We start from the raw sequence: 14685 nt of genomic DNA on the forward strand, positions 1-14685 counted from the left end.
TTCTCAATTCACCTACTGTGAGCAAGAGACTGTGCATCTGCCCGTTCTATTTCACTCATGACCTTATGCACCTCTATAAGATCACCCCTCAACCTCCTGCACTCCAAGGAATAGAGTCCCAGCCTACTCAACCTTTGCCTATAGCTCAGAACCTCTAGTCCTGGCAACATTCTCGTAAATCTTCTCTGCACCCTTTCCAGCTTGACAACATCTTTCCTATAATGGTGCCAAAAACTGAACACAATACTCTAATGCGGTCTCACCAACGTCTTCTACAACTGCAATATGACCTCCCAACTTCTATACTCGATACTGTGGCTGATGAAGGCCAATATGCCAAAAGCCTTTTTTGACGACCCGATCTACCTGCGATTCCACCTTCAAGGAACCATGCACCTCCTAGATCCCTCTGCTCTACAACACTTTCCAGAAGCCTGCCATTCACCATGTAGGTCTTGCCCATGCTAGACTTCCCAAAATGTAACACCTCCCGTTACTCTGTTAAATTCCATCAATCATTCCTCCGCCCACCTGGCCAATCGATCAAGATCCTGCTGCAATTTTTAACAACCATCTTCACTATCTACAAAACCACCCACTTTGGTATCATCCGTAAAGTTGCTAATCTTGCTGTGTATGTTCTCATCCAAATCATTGATATAGATGACAAACAGTACAGCCCCAGCACTGAACCCTGAGGCACACCACTAGTCACAGGCTTCAGTCTGAGAAGCAACCTTCCACTATCACCCTCTGCTTCCTTCCATTAAGTCAATTTTCTATCCATTCAGCTCTCTCTCCTTGGATCCCATGCGATCTAACCTTCCAGCGCAGCCTACCAAGCAGTACCTAGTTGAATACTTTACTGAAGTCCATATATACATTTACAGCTCTGCCCTCATCAACCTTTTTGGTCATGTCTTCAAAAATCTCAATCAGATTTATGAGACACGATCTCATGTACAAACCCATTCTGACTATCCCGTACAACACCATACTGACTATTTAATGCAGATTTATTCAAAAATAAATAAAAATGTTGAGTAACTCCCATCACTTTGTCTTCTCTAAAGAATGCTCCAGACTGGATAGTTCATCTGAGTGTTACCATTTTGTTTCTCCAGCTCCCTCTGCCTGGTTTAACTGAAGGTGGTGAGCAAGAACGACGTGACATCTGTCATCTTTCTCCTCGAGGAAGAAGCCTTGTTCTGCCAAAATTGAAAAAAAATGATAAACTGACAAATCCTTTTGTGGATCAGAGTTGCAAATGTGAACGTGTGCATTTGCCTTATCTATCTAAAAAGGGAGGACAGTCGATGCATATCATTTGAAGTACTGGATCTCTGTGCTGCAAAAGGTTTTTTTTTCTACAGCCCAAAGGGGAAAAAAAACCTTCCCCACAGTGGAAGAAAGGAATTAGTGCCTGAGCTTATGTTAAATCCCAGTATGTTTTAATGAAACTTACAAGGATGTGAGGTTGTTTTGGAACAAAATTTCAAGTCCTTTTTTGCTTGTTTTGTAAGCAATTGGTCTTATTGTTTAAACAGAAAACTTTTGATGTTGTTGGTTTTCAGCATTCCCAGAAAGTAATATTTGTCTTACTCGATTGACATGCGCCCACTCCATGTCTCCCTAGTAGTTGGCTGGGGGAGGGGCTTGTTAAGCCAACAAGACAAACTATTCTACAGATCTTCTCTTGCCCTGCCTTTACGATCAGGTAAATCTCTGAAGGGCCAACATAATGAGTGCATTACAAAAGCTAGTTCATTCATTTGTAGGGAGTTATTTTATGTAAAATGAGCAAAACTATATTTTTGCATTATTAGACTTTACATTGTAGTTTTTTAAGGTAGCTGGGCATAGTATGTACTCAGAACTTGAAAGGTCTTTAAAGTCTTTCAAATTGCAGCAAATAATGCTGCAGATTCTAGGTATTGTATGACCATAGGTTTGTCATGGACTTACTCAAGAGTGGGAAAAGTTTCCACCTTTTTGTAGATTCCTGCACAATGTAATGTTCAAAATGTTTCAAAATTCACGTGAAATGGTTGTGGAATCTAATAAGGATGCGAGCAACTTGTGTAACAGTGGCTTGCATTATGTCAAGCTGAATTCATTTCTGCAGCAGCCTGTGTGACCTGTGGAAACGAACCCATTGCAAATAAAACACGGAATCAGTCTTCCACTGAGAACGTATATTCGCAGACTTTCACCAGCCAAGCAGAAGGCACACAGTACTTTTGACATTTTTTTTATTTAAAAAAAAAAATAAAGATGTGAACAAGTGGAAAAATGGGCAACGGCAAACTGGGACTGAATGAACAAATTTTTTTGACATTTTAGGGTAAAAATGCCTGACATTTCTAGAACTGCATTGAATATAATGCAGTGACATTTCTCGGCTCATTTTGAGTATTGCAGATGTATGTAATAGTTTAAAAAATAATTACATGTGGCCTTTTCATTCTTGTACTTGTGATGCAATGTGAACGGAATGAAAAATGACCTGTGCCTAACATTTCATTAAAAGCCTCTTTTTTGTCTAGTGCTTTTTTTGCTAAGAAAAGACTTGCAGTATACCCTTACGAAGTGAAATTTAAGGAAAAAAGTTGGCTTATTTTCACAACAGCGATCCTTTTATACCATAAATCTTGAAAATGTCTTGGATTCCGAAAGTTACTTTTTGTAGATTTTTACTCTATGTCCAATTCCAGAAGTTTATTTTACTACATGTAGGTAAAGCTTCTTCTTCTAGCATCCACACAGTACTTAAATGTTGCACAATTAGATTTCTGATTGTGTTGCTGAGTGCCTCGAGTTCCTTGTGTTTTTTTTTGTATTTATACAAGCATCAAAACAGCTGGCTGGAGTATTCAGAAAAGTAGTTGAAACCATTTCCTTTTGTCTTAGTAGTTAATGAGAACTGTCATGTATATAACAGTAATGTAGCAATACATGTGCCATTTTTATAACAGGAATGCCCCTCCTTTTTAATGTCCGTTTAATCTTGTATACCCAATGTCATTGTAATAAAAGGTTTACCTTAAATTTAAAGAAGTGTTTCCTTAACTTTTTCTCTCTGTAAATTAGCGAATATATTTTTATTGAAAAGGTCAATTCAAATGTGTAGTCTTTCACCTTTTATTTTCGGAAATAACAAAATGTTCCCAATTCACTACTGAATGAAAAACAATGGTGTCGCAATGCCTAATGTCAACCAGGAATATACTTGTACTAACAGATTTGCGGCTTTTGTTGGTTTGGATTGGGGCATTTATGACCTGTTATTTTTAATGAAAATGTTAGTCTAGAATTTTTATAAATTGCTTGATATTTAAATTTTTAGGAGTTCTCTTGGAGTCGTACAGAATGAAAACAGGCCATTCGGCCCAACTGGCCCATGCCAACCAAGAAGCTAGTCCAACCTGCCTGCATTTGGCCCATATCACTCTAAACCCGTTTTATCCATGTACCTGTCAAAATGTCTTTTAAATGTTGTTATAGTGCCTGCCTCAACTACCTCTTCTGGCAGCTCATTCCATAGACCCACCGCCATATGTGTGGAAAATGTTGCCCCGCAGATTCTGAGTAGATGGACTGATTCTTTTACCCAATCTATTCCCCTCATGATCGTATACATATCTAAGATCACCCCTCGAGCTCTTGTGCTCTTGAGTAATAAAGTACTAACCTGCCTAATCTTTCCCTCCAGCTCTGTCCCTCAAATCCTGGCAACATATTCGTAAATATTCTCTGCTCTCTTTCCAGCTTAATGACATCTTTCCTGTAACAGGCTAACCAAAACTGAACACATTGAACTCCAAGTATGACCTCACCAACGTCTTGTGTAACTAACATAACATCCCAACTTCTATACTCAATATTCTGGAGTAACTCAGTTAGTCAGGTCACATCCTTGGCGAACATGGATAGTGGTGTTTTAGGTTGGGACCGTCTAAAGAAGTATGCTGCATGACATGACCTGTTGAGTTACTCCAACATTTTGAGTCTTTCCATGTTAAACCGGCATTTGCAGTTTCTTATTAAGGTAAGAGGATGTGATAACATTCTTAATGTGACAGTAGAAACTATTCTAATTTAGCAACTTCAATGGATGGGAAATAGATGAACAAGAAGCATTCATAGATTTCCACCAAAAACATCATTATCAATCCCTTTCAGGTTTTCCAATGAGATTTCTTTTAGATTGGTGTTTCTGAAAAGATGTTGGTTTCATATAGCTCCATCATTGACTTGAAATTAACTTGCTTCAAAGAGGAGGAAGCTGTTGAGAACTAACAGCTTTATTACGTAGAGCATGTTCTTCAGAGATGCTGAGTTACTCCAGCACATTGTCTTTTTTTTGTAGACTAGCTTCTCAGTTCCTTGTGTCTACAATTTACTGCTCCACTCCAAATTATCTTCAAGGTATGCTACCTTTGAGGAAGTTTGCTCTCTCTGGGAGTTCTGTGAGCCTTTCTCACTGCTCCCCTTCTGTGATTTCTGCTGCTCTCCAGCTCCACAATTTTTTTTCTAAAATCCACCTATCACTTGCCAAGCTTTGTCCCACCCCCTCCTCTCTCCCAGCCTTTCCCTCCCCTACTACAATTGGTATGAAGAAGGGTCCCGACCCAAAACGTCGCCTATCCATGTTCTACATGGATGCTGCCCGACTTGTAAAGTTGCCCCCCCACACACACAATGTATTTTTTGTAAACCAGCATCTGCAGCTCCTTTTTTTCCCTACAATTTTATTTCATAGAAAATAGGTGCAGGAGTAGGCCATTTGGCCCTTCGAGCCTGCACCGCCATTCAATATGATCATGGCTGATCATCCAACTCGGTATTCTGTACCTGGCTTCTCTCCATACCCCCTGATCCCTTTAGCCACAAGGGCCACATCTAACTCCCTCTTAAATATAGACAATTAACTGACCTCAACTACCTTTTGTGGCAGAGAATTCCTGACTGAAAAATGTTTTTATCATCTCGGTCCTAAAAGATTTCCACCTTATCCTTAAACTGTGACCCCTTGTTCAAGTGCGTTTTGGCACTTTGCTTTTTCCAATTTCTGGAAAGCATTTTGGAATGATTGTGTTTAATGGCCCAGGTAGAACCAAATGCTAAAAATAGTTTTAAATTCTGGTTCATATTCCTTTTCTGATGCTTTGTAATATCATCTTCCCCTCATAATCCCTTGCATTATTTATGTTACATTAATTTGTTTGCCTCAGGAAAAAGTTAACTACTTGAATAATTTCCTATTTGCAGGTACCAAGGCTTGTGTCAAAATAGAACAAAAAGGTTGAATTGAGCTTCTGTAGATGTTTGAGTTGAAGGAAAGAGATGCAGCATAACAATATTCACAAGGATGACCAATGTATTTTTAATCTCACACAGTGGCACAGCTGGTAGACATGGTTCCTCACAGTCCGAGACCCAGGTTCGATCACAGTTAAGTTTCTTGATTAATAAGGGGGGGGAGGATCAAAGGTTACGGGGAGAAAGCAGGAGAATGGGGTTAAGAGGGGAAATTAGATCATTCATGATATAAGGGCGGAGTACAGTTGATGGACCGAATTGCCTAATTTTGTGCCTGTGTCTTATGGATCCTGACCTTGGGTGCTGTCAATGTGGAGTTTGCAAGTTCTCCCTGTCATCGCGTTGGTTGCCTCTGGGCCCTCTGGTTTCCTCCCACATCCCAAAGATGGGTGGGTTTGTAGGTTAATTGCCCCTGGTGTGTAGGGAGTGGATGGAAAAAGTAGGGTATGATAGAACTGATGTGAACAGGTGAGTGATGCTTAGACTGGACTCGGTGGGCTGACTGGCCTGTTTCTATGCTGTATCTCTAAACTGATCTCATACAGAAATGCATGGTAGAATATGGGTAGAAGGAAATGTTACTGAGAATGGGGAAGATAAATTGGGTCAGTAATGTAGATGGGCTAGTGGCTGTGCAAACTCGACTGCTGAATGTTCTGCTTCTGTCCTCATTGAATAATGCTGGTTCTCCATCATCCACTTTGCAAGTCGCATGCTGAAATTTTAGGATCCAGATTTCATAAATCTGATCCTGTCAGTCTTTTCACTCCATATAACCATATAACAATTACAGCACGGAAACAGGCCATCTCGGCCCTACAAGTCCATGCCGAACAAATTTTTTTCCCCTTTGTCCCACCTGCCTGCACTCGTACCATAACCCTCCATTCCCTTCTCATCCATATGCCTATCCAATTTATTTTTAAATGATACCAATGAACCTGCCTCCACCACTTCCACTGGGAGCTCATTCCACACCGCTACCACTCTCTGCGTAAAGAAGTTCCCCCTCATATTACCACTAAACTTCTGTCCCTTAATTCTGAAGTCATGTCCTCTTGTTTGAATCTTCCCTATTCTCAAAGGGAAAAGCTTGTCCACATCAACTCTGTCTATCCCTCTCATCATTTTAAAGACCTCTATCAGGTCCCCCCTTAACCTTTTGCGCTCCAGAGAATAAAGACCTAGCTTATTCAACCTATCTCTGTAACTTAGTTGTTGAAACCCAGGCAACATTCTAGTAAATCTCCTCTGTACTCTCTCTATTTTGTTGACATCCTTCCTATAATTGGGAGACCAAAATTGTACACCATACTCCAGATTTGGTCTCACCAATGCCTTGTACAATTTTAAACATTACATCCCAGCTTCTATACTCAATGCTCTGATTTATAAAGGCTAGCATACCAAAAGCTTTCTTTACCACCCTATCTATATGAGATTCCACCTTCAAGGAACTATGCACGGTTCCCAGATCCCTCTGTTCAACTGTATTCTTCAATTCCCTACCATTTACCATGTAATATTCCGCCCATTCTGCTTTCCAAACACTGCGATTGCATTTTTTTTTTTTTAATGGCCCCGCATTTTCCGGATTATTGACTCCAAGCTAATAATAATTCGAATCACCTGTTGGAAACCCGCACAATCATGGGGCTAACGTGCAAACTCCACCCAGGCAGCAACCAAGGTCAGGATTGAACGCGGGTCTCTAGCGCCGTGAGGCAGCAGCTGTACCACCCTTGTGCTGTGGTTATTAATTTATTGATTTTTTGTTTACATGTCGTCTTGAGTATTGTGTTCACTGGACTGCTATGGTTCTGCAAATAAGAAATGTATTGCTCCTTTGTCAATTAAATACTATTGTTTCGCCAGCAGTTTGATCATTGCCCCCCTGCTGCCAGTTCTGTCCCCTTGCATCGAGTGAGGATACGACCATAGACAATAGGTGCAAGAGTATTCAATGGGATCATGGCTGATCGTCCACAATCAGCACCCCGTTCCTGCCTTCTCCCCATATCCCTTGACTCCGCTATCTCTAACTCTATCTAACTCTTTTGAATGCATCCAGTGAATCGGCCTCCACTGCCTTCTGAGGAAGAGAATTCCACAAATTCAGAACTCTGTGTGAAAAAGTGTTTCCTCATCCCAGTTCTAAGTAGCCTACCCCTCATTCTTAAACTGTGGCCCCTGGTTCTGGATTCCCCCAACATCAGGAACATGTTTCCTGCCTCTAGCTCTCTCCAATTTACCCAGTGTGCGTGGCCCTGTTTCACTCGTGAAAGGTTCTTTGTTTGGATATTCTCAATGACTCAAGTTTCTGATTCAAACTTTTTAACAATCCATTACTTTTAACTGAAGATAGACACAGAATAATGCTGGAGTAACTCATCTCTCGACCCTTCTTCAGACTCTTTAAACCAAAGATTAGTATCTTTGCTTTAAACTTCTGAGCAAAGTTTGCAGCAAAGATCTTAGAGCAGAGCTTTGGTTTGCAGTGGCGGCAGTTCCGGCGCCCACCACAGGGGGGGCAGCACCGGCCGCCATCTGTCAAGTGCCAGGCGACTTATGCTTTTCGATTTAAAATATTTAATTACAAATGTGTGTGTAATGCGGGTCGGTGCTGGTGTGTGTGTGAGCGGCGGGGAGGGGAGGGTGCGGTGGTTTTGTTGAGGCGCCGCGGCGGGCAGGCTGGGGCAAGGGCGGGGTCCTGCCGCCATCTTGTGGGTCGGTTGGTCAGTTGGTCGGGCGGCGGCGGCGGGGACGGAGCTGGAGGCGACGCCATGTTGGAGCGGGTACTGGGGCCGAGATACGCGCAGCTGCTGAGGAACTGGTGAGCAGGGAGGAGCGGGACCGCGTCTGTGGTTGTGGGCCCGGGACACTGCAGCCGCCTGCCTACCCTTGGGCGACGGCTGCCGGGCGCCAAGGTCAGCGGTGTCCCCGGCAGATGAGCGGTCGGGATCTGTCACCCCTGCAGTAAAGAGCCCGCTCGACCCGCAGTGAAAGGCCACGGGTCGGCGGTCTGTCTCCCCCGTCGTCAAGGACCAGGAGTCGGGGGCCGTCTCCCTGCAGTGAGGGAGTGGGGGTCTGACTCCCTCCAGAGTGTGTTATTGTCATGTGTCACAGATAGAATAATGAAGTTCCCAGCATTGGTCACCTGTCAAGTCAAGTTTATTTGTCACATACACATACGAGATGTGCATTGAAATGAAAGTGGCAATGCTCGCGGTCTTCCCGCAGTCAGGGACTGGGGGTTGTGTTCTCGGGTCTTTCTGCAATGTTCACCCGGAATGAGGGGGCTGGGGGGGTTGTGTTCACCAGTCTCCCTGCAATGAGCGGTAACGGGGTCGGACCTGGCAGCATCTCTGGAGGACATGGAAAAGTGACGTTTCAGGTCGGGACCCTTCTTCACACACACGTCTTCATTAGTGGGACATAGAAGACAAGGACTGGGAAGTATGTTTAAGAAGGAACTCGAAGGTACACAAAAATGCTGGAGAAACTCAGCGGGTGTAGCAGCATCTATGGAGCGAAGGAAATAGGCAACGTTTCGGGCCGAAACCCTTCTTCACACAGACAGGGAAGTGTGGTTAGACTTTATAAAGCAGTGGTTAGGCCACAGTCTGAGTACTACGCGCAGTTCTGATCACCATGCTATAGGGAGGTCGTGGCTGCATTTGGAGGGCACCGAGGAGGTTCTCTAGGACGTTGCCTGGATGGAGGACTGTAGTTGTGGAGAGAGCTTGGATAGGCTGGGCTTCTTTTCCCTTGATCAAATGAGTCTCCTAGCAGTGTGAGGCCCTGGGGTCAGACCAGATTTCCTCTTGACAGTGAGGGACCAGAGGTTGGTCTGTCTCCCGGCAACGCGAGGCTGGAGGTTGGATTGGGTTGAGCGATCCCTGGGCCGTGTGGGGCCTCTGGCTCTTCCGTCTAACAAAGCTACAGTGAATGTTCTGAAGTGCTGTGTGCAGCTGGTTCTGCTGTAAAGCACTTTTCTGCAACACACATTGGATGTATCAAGTCAGGTGTGCATTTAAAGCAGCAATTGATTAGTATCGATGTCAAGGTTACAGAGAGAAGGCAGGAGACTTGGGTTGAGAGGGGAAAATAGAACAGTCATGATTGAATGGCAGAATAGACTTGATGGGCTGAACGGCCTAATGTTGTTCTTATGTGTGCCTGGGAGTGGAAGACTTGCCCAGCCTGACCTGGCTTAGGCTTATTATTGTCACATGTACTGAGGCTACAGTGAAAAGCTTAGTTTTGTGTGCTATCCATTCAAATTAGATATACCATAGAGCAAAGGGGAAGTTGCAGAATATAGTACTCAGCATTAGGCCATGTGATAAGAGTAGAATTAGGCCATTCGGCCCATCAAATCTACTCCACCATTAATAAATCATGGCTGATCTATCTCTCCCTCCAAACCCCGTTCTCCTGCCTTCTTCCCCAAACCTCTGACATCTGTACTAATCAAGAATCTATCTCTACCTTAAAAACAAAAGACTGACTTGGCCTCCATAGCCATCTGTGGCAAAGAATTCCACAGATTCACCACCCTTTGACTAAATAAATTTCTCCTCGTCTCCTTTCTAAAAGAACGTCCTTTAATTCTGAGGCTATGGCCTCTAGTCTTAGACTCTCCTACTAGTGGAAACATCCTCTCCACATCCACATTAATACTCGTAACCATACTAGTGCAAAGTCAGAGTCCGCATGAGTTAATAGTTGATGTGTAGTATTCAGGAGCCCGATGGCTGTTGACGCCTATTCTTGAACCTGGTGGCCATGATTTTCAGACTCCTGTGCCTGCATCCCGATGGTAAGAGTGAAATTAAAGCATAGCCAAGGTAGTATGGGTCTTTGATGATATTGGCTGCTTTTTTGAGGCAGCCCCTCCAGTAAATCATTTTGATGGTGGGGAGAAGATGACTGACATTTCATTACGCAGGCTGAATTGGTTCTAACTTGAGACATAAGAAACTGCAGGTGCTGGAATCTTGCAAAAAAAATGAAGTACTGGAGGAACTCGAATGGATAGACCATGTTTCGAGTCTGGAAGAAAGAAGAGGGTCCTGACCTGAAATGTTATCTGTCCATTTCATCCACAGATGCTGCCTGACCTGCTGAGTACCTCTAGCACTTTATTTTTTGACCATGACCTTTGCCTTTCCAGAGCTGATATTCCAGCACATTCATTGGCAGTATTTCTTATGCAACTCTGACAAAACTCTGTCTTAACCTGCACCACATCCCTAGGATCTTCATCGCTAAGTTTGAAGGCCTACATTGTTTTCTAATTAAATAAACGTTCCATTAGAAAATAAACGTAATTTAAAAAATATATATTTCTAATTGCTCAAGCCCTCTCTCTACCTCTGAAATATTTGCATCGCTCTAATTCTGGTCTGTTACTCACACCTGAATATGTGTGTTATGATTGTGTTTATAATTTGTTTGGTTGTTTTGTTGTTTGTCTTTTGCACAAAAGTCCACGAGCATTGCCACTTTCATTTCACTGCACATCTCGTATGTGTATGTGACAAATAAACTTGACTTGACTTGACTTGAAGTGAGTAGTTTAACAATTGACAGCCATGTCTCAAGTTTCGGAGCTATGGATTTTCCCAGCCTACCTCCTTTTCCTACTTTGAGAGGTGCACAGTCAGGTCAGCTGCCTCTGGATTTTCTTGTGTCCCTCAGCGTCAGTATTATCTTAATGGTATTTCCACAAAACCTCTTCTGGCATTTTGTACGTTAAAGGTTAAAGACGCCACATAAATGGGGGGGGGGGGGGGGGGGGGGGGGGGGGGGGGGGGGGGTGGTCCCAACCCAGAATATCACCTATTCATGTCTTCTAGATATACTGCATGATTGAGAGAACTTGGGCATTTTTTCGTAAACGAACATCTGCAGTTCCTTGTGTGAATAAACAGAATAAAGTTGTGGTACTTTACAGGCCAGCAAGTAAAATTCTATTTCCATGTTGAAAATCGTCAGATTCATGTTTTAAGCAGCAGGTGGCAGCATCAGTTAAAACAGTTCGACAATTTTAATGACAAGCCTGCTGTACCTACCAGATATTTGTTTTAATTGTAAGCATCATCTGTTTAGCAATTGCTTCTTTATTAAATCCAAAGGGGGGAAAAAATTGAATTGATTTCACAATCCATGCCAGAATAACAACATCACCTACACATGGACAATCATTAACTAATAAGATTTGTTCACTATCATCAAAATTATCAGTGACTGGAAGTTACAAAGCTACAGGGGGAGCAGAATTGAAGTTGTCTATGTTATGCTGCATCATTCAGTGCTTGACTCTTAAAAGCCTTGCTAATGAAGCTAAAATCAGGAGTGTCGTCAAGTTCTCATCACTGACCAACAAGCTTAGTTTAACGATTCGGCACGGAAACAGGCCCTTCGGCCCACCGAGCCTTCGCCGACCAGTGATCCCCGCACATTAACACTATTCTACACACACTAGTGACAATTAACCTACAAACATGTATGTTTTTGAAGTGTGGAAGGCACCCGGAGACAATCCACGCAGGTTACAGAGATAACGTACAAACACCGTGCAGGCAGCATCCGTAGTCAGGATCAAATCTGCGTCTCTGACACTGTAAGGCAGCGACTACCACTGTACAACTGTGTTGTGTATTGGCAGTATTTTCTTTAAATGTCATTCTTGCTAGACTCTATCCACCACTTCCTACATCAGCACTGCACTGGCTTTTGTACGTGTGTTCCCTAAATGCACTGTAAAAATTTACTTGTTATTACAATACTATGTTCATCTATGTATGTTTCACAAAAGACATTCTAACCATCTCATAGGAGGAGATATTAGGAAATCTGATCATAACCTTGGTCAATGAGGTAGATTTTGAGGAGATTCTTAAAGGAAGAGGCGTAGAGTGATTTGTGGATGTAATTTAAAAAAATGAAATTTAAATTGCTAATAACATGACAATCACTGGGAGGCAAAACAACTAAGTAATGCACAGAAGGACACTCAGAGGTTTAGCAGGGGGTTTCCGACATTTAGAGAGAGAGAAGGCTATGGAGGAAATTAAACAAGTTATTGGTGATTTAAGGCAAAGACATTGTATCACAATTTCCTTAATTTCTATAATCTTTTTTTCTAGGATTCCAACAATGACAACTTGGGGAGCTGTGGGGAGTGTAGCATTTATATATGTTACAGACTGGAAAGTAATAGTTGGTCGTATCCCATACATAAAAGGAAAATTCAAGACTGAATGAAGATCTCACTAGCTTAATGGTATGCCACTTTTTCACTTTTTTCATCAACTTGTAGTTCATGTGAAAAGTCATATTGTATAAATTAAGTGAAAATCTATCTCAACATATTTTTAACTAAAAACGTTGGCCCGTCCAAAGTGAGAAACAATTGTACTGCTATGAATTGCCATGCTGTTTTATAACGAACTTTGGTGGTACAAAATGTCTGGGAAACTGCTGGAATATTGCGAGGAGCCATCTGTGGTTCCTACAATTCATATCACCCAACGCACAGCCTATAGGAATTGGTTTCAACACAATATTATTTATTGCTCTTACGGTGTGCCAGAATACTCAGTTTTTGTGGATTAATCTTCTTGTTTCATAATTCATTGTTATTGACTGACTTTCATTCAGAAACATTTGCCTTCCCGGAAGATTTAATGTACAGCTGTGTTAATAACCTGTTACTTCATGATTAATCTAGGTTTAAATGTCACTTGGTTGGAATATGCAGAACTTGATCTTGGTAAAATGTTTAGTTAAGTTTAGAGATACAGAATGGGAACGGATCCTGTGGCCCACTGAGACAACGGCAACCATCGTTCACCCGTACGCACTAGTTCTATGTTATCCCACTGTCTCATCCACTACCAAGACACATGGGGCAATTTACAGAGGCCAATTGGCCTACAAACCCGAACGTCTTTGGAATGTGGAAGGTAACCAGAACACCAGGAAGAAATGCACACGGTCACAGGATGAACATGCAAACTTCACACAGACAGCTGCTGAGACCAGATTGAACCTGTCTCTGGGGCTGTAAGCAGCAGCTCTGCCTCTGAGCCACCTTATTGTTTGGTGAATAAAGCCCAGGGAACGTGACGAATCGGTAAGACTGCACCATGCATAGTGGTCTCCTTGGTATGAATGTTACCCTATGAAAGGTGTTCCTGTGGTCAAAGTCATGACAAATATTTGCCAACTTAACAGTTTAAGCTATGTTGAGATAGCAGGTGTATTTAGTACATTCTTTGGCTTATTTTGTTTTCTTTTTTTTTTTAGGAATTAAAAGAATAATCTGACCAAGTGATCAATGACAGACACCAAACCAGTCAAGAATTTTGTGAACTGAACATTTCTAGTTTTGAACTTTTAAAGCTGAGCAGGAATCGGTTCTAACATCTTCTGAGGCTGCATGTAATAATATAAAACAGATTGTGGCCACTGGAACACTTACTGCTCTGATTCTTCAGATTTTGGGGATATTTTGGTCTTGCTTTGAATGTATCCTCCAGCTTCTAAAATAAAATATGTAAACCTGTAATATAAATATTCTTTATCAATTGTTTCTTCCAAATTGACTCATACACTGAGATATGCATATGGTAACTACATTGGATTAATTGGGGGTTACACAAAAAAGCTGGAGAAACTCAGCGGGTGCAGCAGCATCTATGGAGCGAAGGAAATAGGCAACGTTTCGGGCCGAAACCCTTCTTCAGACTGATCGGGGGCGGGGGTGGTCGGGGACAAGAAAGGAAAAAGGAGGAGGAGCCCGAAGGCTGGGGGATGGGAGGAGACAGCGGGGGGACTGAGGAAGGGGAGGAGACAGCAAGGACTAACAAAATTGGGAGAATTCGATGTTCATGCCCCCAGGATGCAGACTCCCCAAACGGAATATGAGGTGCTGTTCCTCCAATTTCCAGTGCTGCTCGCTGTGGCCATGGAGGAGACCCAGGACAGAGAGGTCGGAGACGGAGTGGGAGGGGGAGTTGAAGTGCTGAGCCACCGGGAGGTCAGCTTGGTTATTGCGGACCGAGCGGAGGTGTTCGGCGAAACGACCGCCCAACCTCCGCTTGGTCTCACCGATATAGATCTGCTGACATCTAGAGCAGCGGACGCAATAGATGAGGTTGGAAGAGATGCAGGTAAACCTCTGTCGCACCTGGAACGATTGCTTGGGTCCTTGAACAGAGTCGAGGGGGGAGGTAAAGGGACAAGTGTTGCATCTCTTGCGGTTGCAAGGGAAAGTGCCCGGGGAGAGGGTGGTACGAGAGGGAAGGGAAGAATTGACAAGGGAGTTATGGAGGGAGCGGTCTTTGCGGAAGG

At 42.9% G+C, this 14685-nt stretch overlaps 2 protein-coding genes across 12 annotated transcripts in view; both read left to right on the plus strand.

The window, feature by feature from the left end:
- Window positions 1-3057, plus strand: part of LOC129711148 (transcription factor 12-like) — a 128095-nt gene extending 125038 nt beyond the window's left edge. For all 11 annotated transcript variants that reach the window (XM_055658592.1, XM_055658591.1, XM_055658593.1 and 8 more), the window contains one exon: window positions 1125-3057. In XM_055658592.1, coding sequence (XP_055514567.1) covers window positions 1125-1147 — 23 coding nt within the window. In that variant the 3' untranslated portion in view covers window positions 1148-3057. The remainder of the gene's footprint in view (window positions 1-1124) is intronic.
- A 4941-nt stretch (window positions 3058-7998) lies between these two features.
- On the plus strand, window positions 7999-13906 carry LOC129711149 (cytochrome b-c1 complex subunit 10). The gene is made up of 3 exons (XM_055658599.1): window positions 7999-8155; window positions 12477-12613; window positions 13639-13906. Exons 1-2 carry the CDS (start codon window positions 8106-8108, stop codon window positions 12592-12594), a joined length of 168 nt encoding a protein of 55 aa, XP_055514574.1. The 5' UTR covers window positions 7999-8105; the 3' UTR covers window positions 12595-12613; window positions 13639-13906.
- Window positions 13907-14685: the final 779 nt, after the last annotated feature.

This window comes from Leucoraja erinacea, chromosome 29 (genome assembly GCF_028641065.1).
Source record: "Leucoraja erinacea ecotype New England chromosome 29, Leri_hhj_1, whole genome shotgun sequence".
Taxonomy (NCBI): domain Eukaryota; kingdom Metazoa; phylum Chordata; class Chondrichthyes; order Rajiformes; family Rajidae; genus Leucoraja; species Leucoraja erinaceus.